Genomic DNA, 22,765 nt, shown 5'->3' with positions numbered 1-22,765 from the left:
TGAGGACATTGAAGCTCAGAGAGGTTAAAGGACTTAACTAAGGTCACATGGCAAGCAAGGAGCAAGACAGTATCTGAGCCCAAGTATCTCGGAGGCCAGAGCCCACACCCTTTCAGCTTTGCTACATAGCATCACTGCACCACAAAGGGGCTGCAAGTAGGTCTGGCAGATGTCGGGCATCCCAGGAGCCAACAAAGGCTTTATTCTAGCAGCCACAGGACCACATCTTTCCCATCATTTAAATCTATTTCAGGGACTTCCCTGGTGGTCCAGTGCTTAAGACTCTGTACTTCCACTGCAGGGGGGCACAGGTTCAATCCCCGGTTGGGGAGCTAAGATCCCACATGGTATGCAGTGTGGCAAAAAAAAAAAACATTTCATTTACAACCTAATCCAAAGGTCAGTCACCTTCCTGGTTAAACATTCTCCAGGTACTCAACAGTCATTGTCTGAGCACCTACTATGTGCTCGTGCAGTGAGGCTTGTGGGGTGATGAATGCCAGCTCCCCTCCCACCGCCGGCCTCTGCTCCGGCCAGTCCCACGTGGCTCCAGCTCTGGCGGCAAAGTCTCACTGATACGCAACAGAGTTCAAAATCACAGGCTTGGCAGGAAGTGCCATCTATACATAGCTCTACCATTCTGTAAGCACCGTTGGCTTCTTCTGAATAAATGCTACCCTACATTAAATGCCAGAATTCGGCGAGCCATACTGCATGTTTGCAATGAGATTGAGAACTAAAGGCAAGATTGATTCTGATGTGAGCACCAGCAAAGCAAATGGGTTTTTGAAAACCCTATAATTTCCCTGCAACCCTTGACTTCACTAAACACACATTTTTAGACTCCAGCACAGTTAGGTAGGCATTAAACAAAAATGAGGTAGTCTAATGATGATTTATGTGTAGGATAACCTTCTATAAAGAATTCTGCTCTGATTTCAGGGTAACTTACAGAGGTGCCAACTTAAGCAAACAATGCTGCTTGTTCTGTGTCCATTGCCACGGCGTGATCCCAGGGCAGAGCATTCATCTGCAATTGTCTTAAATCTCCTGAAATTCACCCAGTGGGTGCTCGGGAAATGCAGCACCTGCCACGAACTAAATGGAAAAGCAAAATACGACACATGCACACGCCGCCAGAGGCACCTGTGAACACAGACATTTCTGCTTGACTGAGGAGCTGCGGCTGATGGTTCTGGAGCCAACCAACTGGCACGCAAACGCAGAGCAGCCCGCCTGCAGGGAGACAGGAAGGGGTGCTGGGGAGCTGCGGGCATGCACTCCAGGTGGGAGCCTCAAGAGCTCCTGGGATGCGAGCATGAAACCAGAGATCTGGTGCACCCATCCCTGGCTGTATAACCTCGGGAGGGGCCCCTCCGCTCTCCCCAAGCCTGGCTTCTTAAGTGCGGTTAAGAATGTGTCTCCCACAGATGGGTTGGAAGGATTCAGTAAGATGCTGCCCGTGAACTGGCTTTATAAACCTGAGAGCACTATATAAGTGAAAGATGACACAGACGTCAGGGTCCGGTGCAAGGTGACCCAGGTCACCTCTAAGAGCTGAAACTGAACCATCTGGGCTCAGATCCTGCCCTACTATGCCCTCTATGGCCTTGGGCAGGGGACTGGCTTCTCTGCCTCAGGCTGCTCATCTGCAAAATGGAGCTAGTCATGCCATCTACTCCACAGGACACTCATGAAGATGAAATGAATGACTCGTGAAGAGCACTTATCACACAAGCTCTCAATCACTGATCGCTCATTTTCTTACTATTACTATCACTGTGATTATCATTTCACCTTAGGCCATCTGACTTAGGAGAGAATTCCTTGGCTGCTTCAAAATCGTTCCCTGTAATCTCTAACCTTCAAAGGGTCTGTTAAGGCAGGGTCCCCCAACCTCTGAGATCTAATGCCTGCTGATCTGAGGGGAAGCTGACATAATAATAATAGGAATAAAGTGCACAATAAATGTAGTACGCTTGAATCATCCCAAATCCATGCCCCCTCCACCGCCAGTCCATGGAAAAATCGTCTTCCGTGAAACTGGTCCCTGTTGCCAAAAAGGTTGCCAAAAAGTAGGCACTGAAGGTGGATTTTTCTCTCTGCCCTCAGAAGAGGAAGATGAGGGAGTCTGAATCCGACGTTCCCTTCCCCATAAAAGCAAACAAAAAGCAACAACAACAAAATTAAGGATCAGTTGCCTTTTCCTCTTACAACTGCTTGGACGAGAGAAAGAGTAATTGTCGTGAGTCCCTGGGTCAGCCTTCAGGGTGAAGTCATTAAAGTATGTTACCGAAATGGAGCTTGGGCTTTGGGGACAACAGCTCTGGGTCTAAGCATAGGCTCTGCCACTGAGAAGCTGTGTACCCTGGAGGAAACTGCTTGGCCTCTCTGAATCTCATGTCTTTGTACTTAAAAATGGGGGTAAGCACGCCTCTCTCGAAGGGTTAAGAGGAAAATTAAATGTAACTGATATCCAGGTACGTGCCACAGGGCCCTGCATAAAAGTATATCTGAATACATGTTTATCTCCTCCTTCTGACTCTTCTTCTAATTATACAAGTCCCAGAACCTCACTGCATCTTTTTCCTCATCTGTAAAAGGGAGAAAGGAACGGGGTTCCTTTGAGGAGTCAATGAGATCGTGTAAAAGTACCTTATAAACTGCTTAGTGTTATTCCTGAGCCAGGGTTCGAGACTCAGTGGATGAGACCCAGGTAGTTTGTGGGGCTGATCTTTGCTGTGCTGATACCACCACACGCCTTCGTTCTTTCCTCAACATCATTCTGATCCGGCACCATGCAAGGCATAAGCGATACAGAGATTAATAAAACAACAGCCGTTTTGTTTCTCTCATTCTGCCCAGATATCATGATGGCCTATTTGAGTTAAAAGCACTGCAGTGGTCATCCACCTGGCCCCAGCTATTTACAGCTTTCTCAAGATCATGTTCAGGGGAAACCATTCTCCAGTGATCCCAGTATCACAGATCCTCTGGGAGGCTGCATCCCCGGCTGACCTGTGTCCTGTCTCCAGCCCGGTACCCAGAGAAGGTACCACGGCCCATGGTTGGACCACATCATGAAGCTGGGTGGGCAATTTCCCTTCTGAGCTTAGCCTACTCTCTTTCCATCTGAGAATCCAAGTCTTGTCAGAGGCCTAATGTTCATCTAAAGGATTCCATATGCAGTAGGTTTCACGGTCCCCATTTCATAGGTGAAAGAACTGAAGCTTTGTAAGTAAGTTGCTCCAGGTCACAGATTAGAACTAGCAGACTCCACAGCCTGACTTCTTTCTGCCACATTCCCCTGCCTCTCCCTCTTCGGTAAATTGTCTGCTCGTATCTGTCACCCTATTTTTTATTGTGTTGTCTTTTTCTTGTTGATTTGCAGCAGTTTTTAAAATATATATATATATTCTGTATATTAATTTTTTATGAGACAACACAGCAAAGGGTTCAGAAGCACAAATAATGGAGTCTGGATGCAAAAGTTTAAATTGTGGCTCTACTGCTGACTAACTTGGCAATTCAATTAGCTTCCTTGTGCCTTAGTTTGTTCATCTATAAAATGGAGAATGCTTATTTACTCAGCTTCAGATTTCTGTGAAGGTTAAATGAGCTAAGCATATAAAATGTTTAGAACAGAGCCTGGAAACTTAGTAGGTGCTCCATAAACATTAATCATTATTATCAGGCTGCCATTTTTTTCTAGAACTAGATAGAACCTTTATGAGTTAGATGTCCTTTCCAGACTGACTTCTCTCTCACTGCTTCTATTTACCCTCCAGCCACATCCTCAGGTCACCCCATCCTCTCCTTGTCTTTCCACATTGTGACCTTAACCAACATGCTATTTCTGCTCCAAGGCCTCCCTCTCCTTCAAGAGCCTTTCTGAGCAGACATCATCAGAAAGAATCCCAGCCTCTGATAAATCATCTCTTCTTGGGAAGATACTGAAACCCCTAGATAGGAGCTGCTGAAGGCAAGAAACAGGTCATAGTTAAGCTTAATTCCTCCATAAGGCATGAGACTCTGCCCAGCACCCATTCGTTAAATCACCTTGAGCATACCATCTATTTCATATTAGTACAGGCTGACAATCCCAGCCCATTTTCTCCAAGCCCTTAAGTAGTCAAGAGCTGAGATCCCCAATTTTGCACCTAAACAACAGAGTGTCACAGAAGGAATCTACAGAAGTGGTCTCTCTCAATGTAGCTCTGAAGCAGCTCAGTGTAATAGAGATCAAATGCCGTCAAGCCTAGATTTTGTAAAGTATCATTTTTCCGTGTGACCTTAGGCAGGTCTCTTTCCTTCCTGCCTGCCACAGGGCAGTCCAGCAGGGGAGAGAGAGAGAATCTGTCATTTCATCACCATCATTAATCATCTTCTCTGAATACTGGAGGGGTCTGAATGAAACACAGTTCCCTCTCTTGCTGATTAGACATTCTCATAGTGGGGATAACACAGATTTTAAAATATTATAGGACAAAATACGATTAGCGTCTTGAGCAAGGAACTGATAAATTTCAGATGGAGTTCAGAAAAGGATCCCCTGGAAGGAGGTTAATCTGGATGATTTTTAAATCCATTCTTAGCAGAAATCAGGAAAGACATCATGGGGAAAAAGAGGGTATTTGAACCAGACTTTGAAAGATGGGTAGGTTAGACAGACAAAGAAGGAAAGAAGTCTGATAGTAAAAGAAAAGCATCCCATGAGTAGTTAAGATGTTATGCTCTGAGAATGAGCAAGAGAGAAGAGGGAAGGGACAGAAGAAGGCACTGGTCTGGGCCTCCATTTCTTTATCAATAAATGAAGAGGCTGGACCATATGACCTTAAAGGCTCTATGTAAGTGACTCTTCATTTGTAGCCTACATGTGCCCAGCAGTTTTCCAAGTACCACCTGGGCTCTCTCATCAGTGCCATCCCCCGTCCAAGTCGGTGGAGATTCATGGGATCTAAGTAGCTTGAGCATCAGCTGGAGCAAAATGCAATTAATACACTAATCCTGTATTCCAAAGCCAAGCAAGATCATATCTGATTGTTATTGTGCTGGGATTATCCATCCTTGTCCATCAGAGCTGATGACATGAACAGAATCCTGAATTCCCAGATCAGGACCAACTTTGTGTCTCCCACTGGGCCCCAAACAGAGCCAGGGCCTGATAAAGTCTCCTTGTTAGAATGGTTGTTCACTGATCTTGCAGCTGGAGAGCTGTTGCTGTTGAGAAAAACCGAAGCCTCTGGTCACTGCACACAGAGCCAGAAGCCAGGGCAAGTGCTGGGGACATGTTTTGGCCCCCAAGCAAGTGCAGGAAACAGGGATGAGCCCTCCTCCTATGCTGGAATCTGAGGACAGGCCATTCCTAATAAGGAGCCTGTTCCCGAGAGGCAGCAGGAGATAGAGCAACTGGAGGAGCCCAGCTCAGACCCAGGCCACTTATTAGCTGTGTGGTCTTGGGGAAGTCGCTTAACTTCCCTGGGCCTCCACTGTCCTCTTTTATACAAAATTGCGGGAGGTGGGGGAATAGAAAAGCAAAAAACTGTCTTACTTAAAGGGTTATTGTGTGGATTAGAGGTAATGTATGTAGAATGCCTAACACAAAGGAAGTCTCAATACATAATGAATATTATCATTAATCTTATTATTATTACACTGTAACAGGTGCTGTGAGGGCCCTGGGGATAAAGAGATGGGAAAGATGGAGTTGTCCACTCTCCTGCAGCAGACAGACAGAAACAATCTCCTCTACTGTGAGACATAGTGAATTAAGTGTTCCAGGAATGGAACCAGAGGAGCCTAGGTCTGCTACAGGCTGATGTTAAGGTTCGCGGAAGGGGACACGTGTGAACGAGTTTAAAGGACAAAAGAAGAGTGCAGTGTCAATAATAAAGAAGAGGGGATCTGTGCAGATAGGCGGAGGAGGTGCAGGACCAAATACAAATGGGTATGACAACCTATGAGCGACTTGGAACACTGGGGACAATTAGGAAGGGGGGCGATGGGTGGTGGGCTCACTGACTCCCACCTGTGGTCTGGGAACACTGCCCATTTTCCAAAAGAACCCTCTAGCTGTTTCTCCTTGCTCCTGCTTCTCTCTTCCCCCAACACACAGGGTTCATCGTGCACTCCCACCTCGGCCAAGCCCCGATGACAACCCAGCAGCCAAAAGCCCAGCCCACTTGGACCAGGGAGCTGCTCCAGGCTTGTCTTCCACACCCAGGCAGATACATCTGGTCCACACATCTGAGCAGTGGCCAAAACTCCCCACTGGGGCCCAGACAACCAGTCAGGATGCTGGTGAAGAGCATGCTGGGAAACTCCCACAAGGAGCCCACATCAATATAATCAGGTCTGGTGGAAATTAAAAGCTATTAGGAACAGGGCCGGATTTATCTTTATATCCAGTAACATGCATTGTAATGGTGATCATGCAGATGGGAAATTAAACCACATCTCAGCTTCACTGGAGGTCTTAATTTTAATTTATGTTTACACACAGCCTTTTGCCCTATTACCCCCCACTCCACACACTCTGTAGAGCCAGTTTACTTCAGACCAAGTCTCCCAGGAGAGAAGTAAGAGGTAGCACTCTGCCAGCTCCTAGGTGAGAGGCTCTGTGCTATTTTACATACATCACTAAAGAGCCTGATGGGAGGAAGTTGACCAGCTCGGGGGGCAGGAAGGAGAAGGAAGAGATGGGCAGGGTGGTAGGTCATGCTGGGGAAGGTAGCACTTCGGGCTGTCTCTCCAGCCTCTACCTATCTGTGCAAAGCACGGCCCCAAAGTGGCTCAGAGTTTCAGCAGTGGCTCCAGGAGGCTTACCTGCCCCTCCCAATGGGTACAACTGGAAAGGCCAACCCGTGAGCCAATACCAACCCATAGGGCTTGCTTAGGGCCCCGGCCTCTGATTCCTTCAACCACTCTCAGAGAGGCCTTGGGGGGCCCCCTCCTCATCTATAGGGGTCTGCAACCACCCCTTCCTCCCAGAGCACCCATCCTCCTAAGGGAGATGTCTCCTGGGCCCTGAATGGCCCACACAAGCCTCTTGTTCCTCCTCCTGCTCTCTCGCCGGTACCTACTGGCCCTGTGGTTGAAGGATCTGAGACCAGCCCTGCAGACCCAGAGATCAAAGTCAACACCATTCTCCCTGCTCCAGAAGCTGCCCCAAAGTGTCAGAGGAAAGTCACTCGAGCTGCTAAGGAAATGCATCCTTAACCTCAAGGCAACCCCATCATTATATCTCCCCCATCACCATGAAAAGCCGCTGTCCAACATCCCAGATAAAGCGTGTGTGCACACGCACACACACACACACACCAGTGTGGTATGGATAGCAAAGTATCATGTTTTCATGAAAAAATCAATAAGCAATTTGCATTTTCCAAAATTAAAGCCTGGGGCAGGTAGACCCAAGTTCTGGCCCTTTATCTACAGAGCCTGAAGGATGCAAAACTCTACTCCTTCTGGTTCTCACGAATTCCTCTGCAAGGCTGTTATAATTGGCTGCATGTGCTTTGGGAAGTCCATCCCTGGATCTAAAACGTAGCTACAGAGGATCTAGAATGATGCTGGGTGGAGTTGGAGAACTGGGCAGGAGGGGAGAATTCTCTGAGGCTCAAGGCAAGGAAGAGGTCTATAGAACCGATGTGTACAAAGCCCAGCAGACTGGCGTCTAGCCCACTTCCCTGATAATTATGCCCTTTGGGGCCACCAGCCCAGGCTTGACATCAAAGACAGCCCTGAAGCACCAGCAACAGTGAGCCTGGGGGAAGCTCACTGCCTCCAGCTCCTCCACACAGGAACCAGGTTAACCTTCGTCTCTCCTGTCTGAGATGAGCGTCTGACTACCTCATGCCCCCCCACGCTCAGCCTATCCCAATGCCTCTGTGCATGCAGTTCCCACATTCTTTCAGAACTCTCCCAATCATCCCTTCACATATCCACGGGACATTTGTCCTGTGGTGCAAGGTGGTGTGTTAGGAGCCAGAGGGATGTGTGCATGAAAACAACCCAGGTTCCACCCTTGGGAAACACAGTCTGGTGGGGCACACAGACCCTGATACACAGAAATATACACCCCACAACAGGCAGCAGCAGGACAGAGAGGAGAACACTCTCGTCCCCTTATAATTATCAATCACAGTCCCAACCCTTCCTCGGTGTGTGGCAGGCAGTGTTGAAACATCTGACACACGAGCTAGTTTCATTCTTACTTGATCCTTGTGAAGTGGGTCAATCATCACCCCATTTTATTATTGTTGGGGGAAATGAGCCACCGTGGAGGTAAAAGTTACCCAGAGGGTTGCGTTTCAAGCTCTGGTAGTCTGATCCTAGATTCTGAGCTCTTGGTCATTACACTTCACTCAGTTCTATGAACCTTTCCCAAATACCAGCACTGACTTTTTCACCTTCCTGAGGCCAGGATCCCCCTTGTTTACAGCACACAAGCCTCTGTTGTACTCAGAGTAACTCTTCTTAGATACATTTGTACGGGTGCCAGGAGGCAGTTCCATGTGGGGTTCAGGGCACAGGCTATCCTGGGTTCAGCCCTGCCCTCTGCATGATAAGATGTATGACCCAAAGTCTCTTTACTTCTTGGAGCCTCAGTTTCCTCTTCAGAAAAGTGAAGGGAAAAAAAATACACTTACAGACTTTCTGTGAGGATAAAATGAGGTCATATATAAAAGTTTCTTAGCCCAGTGCTGAGCATATAGTAAACACTCAAAAATTATTATTATTTTAATGAATATAATTCTTGGTCTATAAATTCATGTCTATGAGAAAATACCATATTTCTTTATATTCTTTAGATCATCTTTCCATGTGACTACTGGAGAGACAGGACATTCAATCTCCATCCTTACTGGGGCTTCCCCCAGGAGGCACCAAGGTCCAGGGTCTTTCTAGTGCTCACCAGCCTGTTGTCCCTGCCTGCATCAACACTCTGGGTCAAAGGCTGTGTACTTTATGCCTCCTTTGAATATAAGAACCCTATCCTCAGTCTCAGACCCCATGGAGCCACCCACAGCGGACCCTGTGAAGTCCAGCCACTTCCTCCAGCCATACCCACTGAGCAGCCCACAGCACCACCCTGCCTCTGGCATCTGTCTCCTGCTTGTTCACTGCCCTCGGAGGCTCTCCTCCCCAGCCAGAACACCCATCCTAATCTTTTCTGTTCACTTATGGTTTTACAAAAGGCAGGAAGACCAGATATCATCAAGTAGTTTCTGATTCCCGTACAAGATCTGAGACCAGGAGATATAATGGCCTGCCCATCGGCTTGGGACTGGAAAAAGTTCCAAAGGCAAAACAAAAATTAATGTCCCCCAAAATATCACACCACCTTGGCTGCCAAGATGCCAAAGCACTGGTCTCCCAGCTTCACCTTGGAGCCACTCTAGGAGGAGGAGGTTTAAAACTGCTCATGTCCAGGTTCTACCCCTAGAGTTTCTGATCTGGGATGGGGCCCAGGCACTGGTGTTTTTTCAAAAAGCTCCCCTGGACTTCAGCTGTGTAGCAAGATTAGGAACCCCAGCTTTACTGGTGTCATGAACAGAAGTCTGTCTTCTCCAACTCACCTGCAGAATTCAAGCAACTAGAACCATTTCCTATACCCCAGAGATGAGCCCTCAGTGCTGGAGGGGCACTCAGCGAGCAATCTGGTCAAGTGCCTCTATTTTACAGAAAGGAAAACCAAGGCCCTTGATGGAGAAAGGAAGAAAAAGTGGCAGGGCCTCTGCAATGTACAGCAACGCAGGGAGAAATGTTGGAGCAATGGAAAAACCCCACGGTTTTGTAACTGGAGGCCTGGAGGTATTCTGAGGATCTGAAGTCCTCTCTTGGGGTTTCCAGACCTGTTTTCCTGTGGAAGGGACAACTCTGCATAGGGAAAAGGAACCAGCAATGAAGGGACTACAATCACAGTGCCTGTAACAAAGAGACCCTACAACACGGAATTAACCCCTTTTTCCAACTCCTGGCACAGCATGAAGTCAGCTAGGATTCTGAAGGGACGTCCAGCTCATGAAATAAGAGTCCCACATGCATGCTCACTCAAGTCTGGTCCCCTGAGAATCCTGGGAACATGGACCATATACCAGCCTCTCATCCCTCCTCTCCCCACAGTCTTTCATAGGTAAGGTCTTTCAGCCTTGCCTTTCATCCCTAAGGCCATGGGCCATCACAGACCCATCAGTGTGGTCAGGAAAGAAGGTGAGCCCACTCCTTCGGGGGAGCAGGACCAGCTTGTGTCTTATGGGACCTTCGCGCACACAGGCCACTGGCACATGGGTTTTCAATAGCTCACACGGAGACGCATCAAGCCAAGACTGAAGACACTTTTTTGCCGAAGCATCACCAGAACAATAAAAACTGCTCGCCAGAACCAACCTCAAGAGCTGGGTGAGCTCAACCACCAACTCGGTTCCTCTGATTTTGCACCCCACATCTGCGCCCTTGCCTGTGCAGCGCCCCGGTCCTTCCTTACCTGGGACGATGGCGACTGTGTCTTTCTCCCAGGACACAACGCTAACGTATTCCTGCACTGAAGAGGGGATGAGGCACTTGAAGACGGCCACGCTACCACGCATCGACCTTTGATCCTCCACCCGGACGGTGTAGGGTTCCCTGAAAACTGCAAACAGATTGCAGGGCGGAAAGAAGAGGGTGTCACAGGCTGGGCTGGGACAGGGTGGGGGACCTGAGAAAGCCAATTCTCAGCGCCCCAGGCCTCACCCACCATCACTTCTTCTCCCACATCCCACCTGGCCCACCCAAAAGTTCCTGCCAGGGAACTCATTCCTGCCTTGTCCAGCAACCTCCTCCACTCCCCACTCTCCCTCAGAAACACCCAGCCTCCCTCTACAAGACCGTAACTCCACCTTCTAGCCTTTCCAGTTTTGGTGAGTTTTAACAAAGTGCATTAGGTTGTACATGCCTGGAGGGCAGCACCTCCACCCTGCAATAGGATCATTTCAATAAGGGGATGTGTACTTTATAAGGAAAAGTACCAGAACGCCTCTAAGGAAACCACACTCAACTTTCTACGTTATTCCCGGACCCAGGGTGGTAACGGTTTGGGGCCTGGTGACCATCACATGCCAAAACAAGAACCATGAGACATGATCTAACAACAGATGTTTCTGTATGCCACTTCCAAGTGAAAGGCAGCCTGGGAAAACATAGTTAACATGCACAACTTTCTGTAGGGCTCAGGGGTTTATAAGAACAATGAGAGAGAATATTTGAAACAGTGACGATCTCTGAAAATGCGGAACGCCAGTGACATGGGCAATCTCCAAGATTCTCCCAAAAGAAGCACCTTGCTGCTCTCTCTCCTGACCTGACACCACCTACAGCCTGACCTCCAATCCTGGTCCTGCCTTCAGATGACCGCTGCTTCACCGTGTGCAGTGGAGGCCTCCTGCCTCGGTCCCAGGGCTGATTTCTGGGGCACTGTCACCTGCAGGTGCTCTGCCTGTCCGGGTCCCTGGGTGGGCTGGACCAGCCTTGGGGTAGAGCTGAGGGGCCCGCCTCTGTCTCTCTCTGATCCTTCCCTGCTTGGTCTCTCCCCAGGGCCCTTCTCCATCCTTCCATGTCTCCTCTGCCAAGCAGAGCTGGTGCAGCCAGAGCCCCACTGCCTCCCGACCTTGTCCCTCAGCAGGCACCTGGGCAGCGTGCCCTCCTGCTCTCCCTGCCATGGTTGCCAGGGTGATGCTCAGGGCCCAGCAACCCCTCCGGCTGTGCACCTGCAGCCCCTGTGGCTTCATCAAGAGCTTCTTAATTGGCTGCGTTTCCCATCAGGCCAGCCCCGTCCAGTCCTCTCCTGGCCTTTTTTCTTTCCCTCCCCGTGGCTGTGATGGGAAGATGCACAGTTGAGATGGAGGAGAGCGTCGTAGAGGGAGGCACCCCAGCTCTGTGGGGCTATGGTCCCCCCGCCCTTCTGTGCGCTGGACGTGGCACTGCCTGCGGATGCGAGGAGAGCACAGAGAGACTAAAGAGAGGGAGCAGAGAGGAGGGGGAAGGGCTGGGGCAGTCCCCCAGGGCCAGCAGAGGCCCATGGCTAGCAGCATCAAACAAGCCACCCCTGCCGCCATCTCTGAGCAGCGCTGTAACCCTGGACAAGAGCTAACGATCATTCTGAAGTCTCAGTTTCCTCATTCATAAAAGGAAACAATACCAGCAGCATAGAGCAGGCCTGGCACGTGGAAAATATTAAAGCAGTGATGCTTGTCATTACAGCTATACCTCTGGGATCAACTGGTGAGATGACCTTGGGCAAGTGGCTTAACCTTTGTCTTAGACACCTCACTGTAAGAAACACCAGACAGGATTATTGTGAAAACTGACATCTAACCCAGTAACATTCAGGTAAACAGGAAATAGGGCATCGCTTGCTGTTAGCTCAATCCTCCAGGCTGTGGAGGCCAGAACAGGCCTCCAAACCATGGCCTCAGGGCTCCCAGTCCAGCACCTGGGCCCTCTTAGGGGAAGAGTACTGGCCCCAAAGAGAGGGTCCACGTGGAGCCCCAGAGGAGATAGCTAAGCATGGCCCTGGGGTGCTGAGAGCTCAGACTCTTCCTCTAAACCAACCAGCAGGATGAAGTCTGTGCTCAGTTACTTGGTCGTATCTGACTCTCTGTGGCCTCATGGACTGTAGCCCAGCAGGCTCCTCTGTCCATGGAATTTTCCAGGCAAGAACACTGGTGCAGGCTGCCATTTCCTCCTCCAGGGGATCATCTTCCCAATCCAGGGGTCAAACCTACATCTCTTACATCTCCTGCATTGGCAGGCGGATTCTTTACCACTGAGCCACTTGGAAAGACCAATGGGGTAAAGATCAGCTCTTTAATTGAAAACTGTCAACCCAGCTCACCCCCTGTATACACCCATTTCCTACTACTTGGAACTTCATACATGTGAGAGGCTGCTGTAAGGCAGAAGGATCTCAATGCAACTGAGCATTATCTCACTGGACCATCACACAGTGATGAATGGGGTGAAGTGAAGTGAATTCGCTCAGTCGTGTCCGACTCTTTGCAACCCCATAGACTGTAGCCCACCAGGCTCCTCTGTCCATGGAATTCTCCAAGCAAGAATACTGAAGTGGGTTGCCATTTCCTTCTCCAGGGGATCTTCCGGACCCAGGGATCGAACCCGGGTCTCCCGCATTGCAGGCAGACGCTTTTAAGCTCTGAGCCAGCAGGGAAGCCCTATGAATGGGGTAGGTGCTGGCAATTAGCTTTGCAGCCCGACCCAGGGATGGGACCCAGGGATCGAACCCAGGTCTCCCGCATTGCGGGCAGATGCTTTTAACCTCTGAGCCAGCAGGGAAGCCCTATGAATGGGGTAGGTGCTGGCAATTAGCTTTGCAGAGGCAAAGCTGAGGCTCAGAAAGGTGTGTTTTGCACCTAAGGTAAGTTGCTAAGAGTCCCAAGAACAAAACAACTTTTCTTGAGGGACTGACTCTTTGCTAGGCCAGGAAGTCAGAGCAGGATCCGTCACTAGGCAGGCAGATCCAGGAGACTTCCCTGAAAACCTCTCTCCGCTGCCCAAAACAATCACCAGGAAAGATTGTGCAGCCAAGGCTGGGGGCCATCGTAATGGGCTAGCTAGAACACTACCTGTCCTCTCCCACCCAAAATGCCTAGGAATCATTCACGAAACCTCAGTGTTTTACTACTATTTCCGGCACACTGCACAATGGATTAGAACACACCAGCATATCATGACATCCTAGTAAAGACTGGCTAATCTAAGCCACTGTCTTGTCTCCAGACCTAACAAAGAGAAATGAGACTTTCTAGTTTCCATAAAGAGACCAGTTGAAAAGCCCTCACTTCCTTGCCTCTGTCAACTCTTCCCAAGACCAAAATCCTTCACTGCTAAGAGTTTTCCATCATGGATTTTACCTAAATGTCTGTCCTCACGAGACACCTTATAGTCAGATGTCCATCAGCAGTGGAATGGATAGGTAAAGTGCAGGATGGTCAGACGAGACTCCACAGCAATGAGAATGAACAACCAATAACTTTGCACAGCAGTAGGGCTAAACCCTGTACTATTGCCTGGAAAATCCCATGGATGGAAGAGCCTGGTGGGCTACAGTCCATGGGGTCGCTGGGAGTGGGACAGGACTGAGCGACCTCACTTTCACTTTTCACTTTCATGCATTGGAGAAGGAAATGGCAACCCACTCCAGTGTTCTTGCCTGGAGAATCCCAGGGATGGGGGAGCCTGGTGGGCTGCCGTCTATGGGGTCGCAAAGAGTCGGACACGACTGAAGCGACTTAGCAGCAACAACAGCAGCAGGGCTAAGCCCTACAAACAACAGTGAGCAAAAGACTCAAGAGAACATGTGCTATAGGACTCCAGTTAGATAAAGTGCAGCAATAGCAAGCATCTATCTTGTTAGAAGTCAGGACCGTGGTTTCCCCAAAGGGTGGAGTGACTGAAAAAAGGCACGAACAGGCTTCTGAAATGCTGATACCTTCATCTGGATATTAAACTTGGTGAAAATTCATCAATCTATATACTTAGGCACATTTCTTTTTATATATTCTATTTCAATAAAGGGGTTTTTTTTTTTGAAGTTACTGAATGTTTTTCATGAATCGAGTACTAAAATGAACACATTACTTAATTTAAACAGGCGTTCTCTCATTGAACCAACACACATAGTGATGAATGGGTAGATGCTTACATCAGCTTTGCAGGTGAGGAAGCTGAGGCTCAGAAAGGTGTGTTCTCTGCCTAAGGACACACAGTGCTCAGTTGCTCAGTCATGTCTGACTGTTTGCAACAGCATGGTCTGTAGCCCGCCAGACTCCTGTGTCCATGGGATTCTCCAGGCAAGAATAACTGGAGTGGGTTGTCATTTCCTCCTCCAGGGGATATTCCAGACCCAGGGATCAAACCTGAGGCTCCTGTGGCTCCTGCACCGCAAGCAGATTCTTTATCCCTGAGCCACCTAGGAAGCCTTCAGAACACACAAGAAGTGGCAGAGCTAAACAACACAACCTTCCTTGAAGGGCTGCCTTCTTCCCTGTTATACTCGTCCTCAGAATGGATGCTGCCTGCTCCCCATTCCTGCCACGCAGGGGAGCCCGTGTCTGGTCCTTTACCTGCTTTGACGCGGATGTTGGGGCTCCGGATCTTGCCGGCAGCGTTCTCCGCGGTGCAGAAGTAGTCATTGTCGTGGATAAAGCTATTGAAGGCGGAGGGGGAGAAGGGGTAGAGCTGCAGCGTCCCGTTGGCGTGGACGTGCCGGATGTGCGGCACGTCGTAGATGTCGTCCCCCGTGGCCAGGTACCATCGAAGGGCCGCGCTGGGGGAGCCCGCGGCCGGGCAGGGCACCACCACCCCCACGGAGCTGGAGAAGGTCACCTGCTGCAAGGAGTCATTTACAAAGTAGAGGCTGGTGCCGACATCTTCAGGGCGGGCTGCAGGAGGGGAGAGAGGAGGAGAGCAGAAAGGCCAGTTAGTGAAGCTAAGGATACCCTCAGGGTCCACAAAGCCTGCAACGGCCCGCGCTCATTCATAAGACGTTGGAGCACCAGCCATTCAGTAAGTACTGCAGAGCACTGACTATACACCAGGCATTGGCAAGGATGAGAAAGAGACAGTCCCCACCCTGCAGATGCTTCCAGCCTAGCACAGGGATGGCAAAATGTTGAAACGGCTCATTCTCCACACCAAGCCAAGTCCAAAGCCGTGGTCCACTCCCAGGCATCCACAGTATAAAAGAGACGCTGACATTGCTTAGACAAGGGATGTTTATTGAGCACCTATTAGACGCAAAGATGTTCACACCCAATCCCTGAGTCCATCTTTATAATCCTGAGAGGGGCTGGCATGGTGTTACAGAAATTAAAATGGAGGAAGTCTTGTTCAGGCTTCAGAAGCCGGAGAGCAGGCCTCTGACCTGCCTGGACACTGCCTGGGTTCTGTGCCTGCCTGGAAACACAACTAGTCAGGCAACATTTTAGGTAAGAAAGGGTGTGGGTCTTGGAATTCTTGAGCACTTGGAGGGCAGGCCAACCCCTTGGGGTCTAACAAAATCTTATGACTCACAATGTGAAACAAACAGTGTTGTAAAAAGGTTAATGGAGAACCAGAGCTGCATTTTTGTGCAAACTGATGATGACATCAGTTTGTGGCCCAGGATTATAAGCAGGAACCCCCCAAACTGCAATTTGCAGCCTCACCTGTGGAGCGGACGCGTTGCCCAGGACCTTTTCCTAATTGGGACTCCAGATTGCTGTACTTGGGACTTCCCAGCATGCCGTTTTAAGCCTGAATGTTGGTCGGCCCAATTTGGTGGTGTATGTGTTGCTGTTGTTATTGCTGTTTAGCTGCTAAATCATGTTGACTCTTTGCGACCTCATGGACTACAGCCCACCAGGCTCCTCTGTCCATGGGATTTCCCCGGGCAGGAATTCTAGAGTGGGTGGCCATTTCCTTCTCCAGGGGAGTCTTCCTGACCCAGGGATGGAACCTCTGTCTCCTGCATTGCAGTTGGGTTCTTTAACACTGAGCCACCAGGGAAACCTGTATGTGCTATTCTCTATTGTTTCTCTTTCTCTTTTCTTTTAATGACTGTACATTGAAATTAAGTTAAATAATTCTCTATTAAATATTGAAGTCATGTATTTGTATGTAATGAGTGGTTTCCTTTGTTAACAAATCCTTCAAACCTAAAATAAAGTAAAACTTTTGGCAAAACTTATGGCCTCTTTTTTATCGTTCCCTTTTGGAGGCTAAGCACAGTTACGTGATTTGCCTGAGATGACAGAGCTAATAAGCTATAGAATTGGAATCTGAACCCAGTGCTCTACATAGGATCTTAGCACACTTTCTAACACACCAGAGCCACAAGGTAAAAGGTCTGAGACCATGTTCTAAGAGAAAGGGCTCACAAAGTGGGATGCTGCCCGGATGAGAGAAGACTGCAGAAGACCCTGGGAGCCATCTTTCCCCTCCAGAGATCAATTTGGAAAATGTGTTGTCCCGAGGGATGGGATGAGGACTGGTTGCACCATGAGGAGATCAATCCAAGCTTAGGAATAGAGATATCACCACCTCCCGCAGGTTCTAAAACCATCCCTGACACTGACTGACTATGGAATACACTTCCCCTCTCTGATCATCCATTCCTTCACTCATGAAATGGAGGGAGGATCCATGAGACTGCAAAGACCCCATGAGTCTCTGACACATCGCCGCTGCAACACTCGATCACACAGGTGAACATGCTCACGACAGCAGCTACCTGACAACGTCAAGGCCGCCTGACAAGGAGGACAGCTGTCTGCAACACTCAGCCGAGCACAGGACCTCGGTCTCGCCTGCCATTGTGGGTAACAGCCCTGCCTGATGGAATCAGGACCTTCCCTCCCTACCAAGCAGCCTGCCTCCTTAGGAAGGGCCACCTCTCAGCAGGTGGAGGCAAACCCAGAGGAAGAGGGGCCCAGTCCCAGGTCTCCAGCTGGAAGCCACTCCTTCTCTACCAGGAAGATCAAGGAGCAACCAAACGATTCCACTGCTTGTTTAAAGAACGTTGCAGGGGACCCAACTTGACCTCAATTTCCACACTTTATCAGGAGGGGGAGGGCCTGCATCCAGACCATCTTAATATTCTCAGCTTAACTCTGAGCCGAGCCTCCAGGGAGAATATACCGGGCAGCTAGTTGAGGAAGGCCATTAAGGCTCATTGGTCAGAGCAATTCACATCAGCTCATAAAAAGCCGTGATGAAGCCATTAGCAGCAGAGCTGGAAAACACATCCCTGGGCTCCTTGCTGTGGTGTCAGGGGCATCCTCTTAGCAGCAAATGCGTTTGCTGTCCCCACCCAGCACTGCACCCTTATTGGCTACAGGGGAGCAACGGGATGAAGGGGGAATTGGGAAGCACAGCTTTCCTACCCACTACTCACTGCCTCCACTGAGCAAGTCTGCTCTGTGGAAGAGGAAAGGGACCCTCAGAAGCCTGTCCCCCAATTCACAGGGGCTTGGGTGTTCTCCAAGGCCATGAAATTATACCATTCACAAGTAAGCAGGCTACGGCTTAGGAAGTTTCTTCTCTGATCCACTCTCCCCAGATTCCCAGAAGCCTGCTCACCTTCCAAAGGTTTCTTTACTGACATTCGATCAACAATTATTCATTAAGCACCTTCTTCCTGCCAGGCTCTGTTGTAAGCCCTTTACTTGTATGACCTCTTTTCATCCTCCCAACCACTCTATGAGGGAGATACTGTTATTATTCCAGTTCACAGATGAGGAAACTAAGGCACTGAGAGATTAAAGCGACTTTCCCAAGATCGCACGACTGGTAACCAAGGGCTCAGGATGCAGATGAAGCAATCTGAGTCCAGATTCTGATTTCTTAACCCTCAGATGATGGTAACCAGTGCAACAATAAAGAGGGGGCTTATACCGTTCCGGAAAAAAAAAAAAAAAAACACCTGGCCACCAACCTCCCTATTCAGCTGACCACCACCAAGATTTATACATCTGCACACCTGTGTGCAGACACGCATCCTGGGAGAGGGGCCCCTGTCAGACTCAACACTTCAGACAACGCTCAGCCTGTGGGAACAGGAGCATCACTCTGGGGTTCTGGGTACTTCCTGAGACGACCTAGTTAATCAGACACACTCACCATGGCAGCTTTATGGGTTTTGGAAGCCAAAATCCATCAAGAAATAGAAAGACTCTACATTATGCCTGACAAATGGACTTAGGAAGCTGAGAAAGATCTCTGACAGAGAGGAACTCAGGAACTGTCTGATTTAAGGGGCTGGGTAAGAAAATATTTAAGGATCTGTGTGACGCAGCCTCAGTGATAAGACCAACTGCAGTAACACTAGCAGCCACAGATCTCACTACCTGCAGGCCGGGCTGGGTGCTAGACCTGTTATAGGTGTTCTCTCACTTAATCCCATGACTCTCTAGATGAGGTTACAATTCCCATGGTTGTTGTTTGGTTGCTAATTAGTGTCCGACTCTTTGTGACCACATGGACTGTAGTCTGCCAGGCTCCTCTGTCCATGGGATTTCCCAGGCAAGAATACTGGAGGGAGTTGCCATCCTCTTCTCCAGGGGATCCTCCCCACCCAGGGGTCAAACCTGCATTGGCAGGTGGATTCTTTACCAGGTGCCACCTGGGAAATATTCCCATTGCACAGATAAGGAAATTAAGGCTCCAAGAAGTTAACTAACTCACACAACGTAACCCAGAGTATAAGTGTTGGAGGTGGGCTGAGACCCAACTTTGCCTGACTTCAGATCCTGAGAATGAAACTGCTCTATTGTATGAAACATGCTGAAGACAAGAGGAATCAAGCCACAGAATCTGGTTTTCCAGGTTGGGTATCGCTCCCCATCCTTTCTTCCCTCCCAAACCTACCCTAAATACATATTCCAAGTCTCCTCATCCCTGCCTGCAGAGACAACCCCTGGCCCGGGCTTCCCTTGGCTCCAGGCTTCTGGAAGGACCATCAGCCACAATAGCAACAGCCTTCCTGCCCTCTGGGCCTTGGATCCTGCCAGAGCCAAGGACGTGAGGTTCTCAGGAACTACAAATGGGTGGATGTAATTGATGAATGGACTGGGATTGTCCAGCCACCTGTCAGGGCTGAAGAAACATCAGATTGATAGCAGAAGGTGAGTAGCCTCATATTTCTCCTACCCTGGGATGTGAGCCGCTGTCTTCCGAGTCTGGGGGAGCTGGGGAGGATTAGACAAACCATTCATTTCTGCTTACGGCTCTGACAGTGCATTGCCATTATGAAGCATCACCCTCAGGTGTAAAACAATAGCATTTTGCACTTACGTCGGGTTCATATTTTACCATCACAAGGCACCTGTCAGCCCGGAACGCAGAAGCCCTTAAATAAACATTAATTCAGCCTCACCCCATCTGCCAAGAGAAAGGAGTAAGCAAATCTATAAAGGGGAAACTGAGGCACCAACTCCCTCAAGTCTCCACCACGTGCCCAGATGGTGGCGGGCACAGTGAGCAGCAATGAGCACACTCAGGCACCAGCCATGGGAAGGGGAGTAGCGAGGGCCTGGGGGCCTTGACCCCACCTCACAGTCTGGAGAGGATTTGATGGTGCTGGTTTTCCCTCCTTCTCAGGCTCCTGTTTGAATCTTCAGAGCAGTGACAGAGCCCCAGCCAGCTCTGGGGAGCACAGAAGTGTGGGACAATAGTCAGAGACCTGGGACAAGTCTTCACTCCTGGGGCTCATTCCTGAAGTGTTGTGTGACCTCAGGTAAACCACTTAGCCTTTCTGAGCCTCCAATGTCCTCATTCACAAAAGGGGGAGGACTGTACCACCTTACCTGTCCTCCAGGTGAGACAGAATATGAAATGGTTCCACATAATGAGGATGCAGGACCAGGAGGGATAGGATTGTTATTAGCTTCGAGTCCCAGAGATTCTCCGAGAAGACCAGGGAGATGAAAGATACAGCAAAGGGTGGCCGGGGCCCAGCTCCCCTCTGCAGCTCTGCATTTGCGGGCGACTCCTGCGCCCTCCAACAATCTCCTCTCCCAGGTCCTTCCTGACTCGGGGCCAGGAGACACTCCTTCAGCAGGTCTTTACCCAGCACCAGCCATGTGCTCAACAGGACCCTAGGTGCGGTGAAAGCATCAAACTCCAGAGAACGTTCCCGCCCCCTCCCCACCACCACCACCACCATTCAAGAGCCTGCACAGGAGACAGGAGCAGGAAAGGGTTAACCCTTTAGCCAGGGCAGAGTCTGCAGAAGGGCTCACAGCCCTTTCTCTAATTTCATTTTGGCTGTACACTACTCCCCTGAAGGCTCCCTCTGGCTGATGGTACAGAGTTCTCAAAAGAAAGGAGACTAACACTGATTGAGTGCCTACTGTGTGCTTCAGGGGCATTTTCTCACGGAATGCCCACGCAGAGGTCCAAGGTGGGCCCTGTGGATCTCATCTCACGTGCACACTGTCACTTAGTTGTGCCCAACTCTTTGCAGCCCCCCAGACTGGAGCCCGCCATGCTCCTCTGTCCATGGGATTTCCCAGGCAAGAATCCTGGAGCAGGCTGCCATTTCCTCCTCCAGGGGCTCCTCCTGACCCAGGGATCGAATCCCCATCTCCTGCATTGGCAGGCGGGTTCTTTACCACTGAGCCACCTGGGAAACCCAAGTCTCATCCTGCAAGTGAGGAAAAAGACGGTAGAGCCAGGAGGCCACCAAGCCAACCCTCAGTCAAGGTCTGCCTGGCTCCCAAGCCTGAGATTTTTTCCAACGTGACGCTGAAGAGTTCAAAGTTTGAGGCCTTATGAGAATTCTCTCTTTCATTTCTCCTCTGGAAGCCGGTCCTAATTTGGAAAGCAAATCCTTGGACAGGAAACTCCGACTTTCCCCTTAAATCTCAGCCATCTCCCCCAGCTCTTTCTTTCCTCTGCCGACAGAACCAGGCAGATTTACAGAGAGAATGAGAGGAGGGGAAAACACTTCATAAATAAAGAGAGAGAGATCAGATCAACAGCAAAGCTTCTTCTGGTCAAAGGGGGAAATGGATTTTTAATAGAAAATGGAAGTTATGGGCTTGGTTGTGATGTGACAGACGCCCAGACTTAAACCCATTTAATCTTCTCCGCCGGTTAACATTGAGCACCACCCCGATGCCGCATTTCATAAAACAGGCTCCAAATGGCTGGGAGATTAGAAGCGTAGAAATAGCACGGCAATATTTTTAAACCAGAAATCGCCCCCAGGCATTTGGGCTGCCCCAGGGTCACCCCTGAAACCTAAATATCCATCGTATCAACTCGTCCGCCTGCCCTGTGCTGTCTGGCCACTGGGATTAGTTTGGCGAAGGAAGCTCGACACGCGTGCAGTCAACACCCGGGGCCCCCACCCCACCTGCCTGACTTGGGATGGAGGTGTCTGGCCAGCTGAGGCTTCCTCCCAGGTGCACACTGAATGGTCCCCATGCCATCATCTCTAATCATCATAAATGACAACCTGAGGGGACTGGCCTATTATCGCCTCACCACCTCCACCGGGAGAAGTGAGTCATTAGTTTTTTTCTCTTCCTTTACAATATTTACCCATCTCTTTCACTGCATATTTCATCCAGGAGCATCTGCCGATGCTGGGGCCCCTACCGCCTGCCACCCCCTACACCCAGAGATGGACAAGAACCCCCAAGGGGTATCCAGACCTGGGCACAGGCAGTGGGGCTGGACAGAAGCGGGGAGAGGAGGACTGGGCAGGGCTTCCCTGCAGGACTGTGAGCTGTCTCGGGCACCACTCCGTCCCCTGGGCCGAGCATAGCACCAGGCACGTAGCACAGAGGTTAAACACCCAGACTCTGATGCCCTTTGCTCTCCCCCCTGACAAGCAATGTAACCTCAGGCAAGATGACCTCACCTCTCTCTGCACCTTGGTTTTCTCATCTATAAAATGGGGGTGACCATATCTACTTCAGGGGTTGTTAGAATTAGACGAGTTAATATGTAAGTGGTATAGGTAACCACCTAAGTGTTCATTGCTGTTGTAAGTATTATCATGAGAGTGAGCAGACAGGAAGTATTTGTGGAATAAATATCCCTCAGCAAATACTTACCGCTCACCAACAATGATGATGATGGTGACAACTTCAGACAGTATCTCCAACATTATTGTGTGTCAGAACCACCTGGAGAGCTTGTTACCATGCGCATCCTTAGATACCAGATCCACCACGTCTGTTAAAGGGCCAGGGAACTCCATTTCTGAGGCAGGTGG

At 49.7% G+C, this 22,765-nt stretch overlaps 1 protein-coding gene across 1 annotated transcript in view; it reads right to left on the bottom strand.

Moving 5' to 3' along the window:
* The window catches only part of DSCAML1 (DS cell adhesion molecule like 1), a 364,704-nt gene that overhangs the window by 331,915 nt on the left and 10,024 nt on the right, over positions 1–22,765 (bottom strand). The window contains exons 2-3 of the mRNA XM_018059732.1: positions 15,126–15,443; positions 10,490–10,636 (exon numbers count right to left, since the gene is read on the bottom strand). Of these exons, the coding sequence (XP_017915221.1) occupies positions 10,490–10,636; positions 15,126–15,443 (465 nt within the window). The remainder of the gene's footprint in view (positions 1–10,489; positions 10,637–15,125; positions 15,444–22,765) is intronic.

Source organism: Capra hircus, chromosome 15 (genome assembly GCF_001704415.2).
Source record: "Capra hircus breed San Clemente chromosome 15, ASM170441v1, whole genome shotgun sequence".
Lineage (NCBI taxonomy): Eukaryota > Metazoa > Chordata > Mammalia > Artiodactyla > Bovidae > Capra > Capra hircus.
This window is presented reverse-complemented; position numbering and strand designations above follow the sequence as displayed.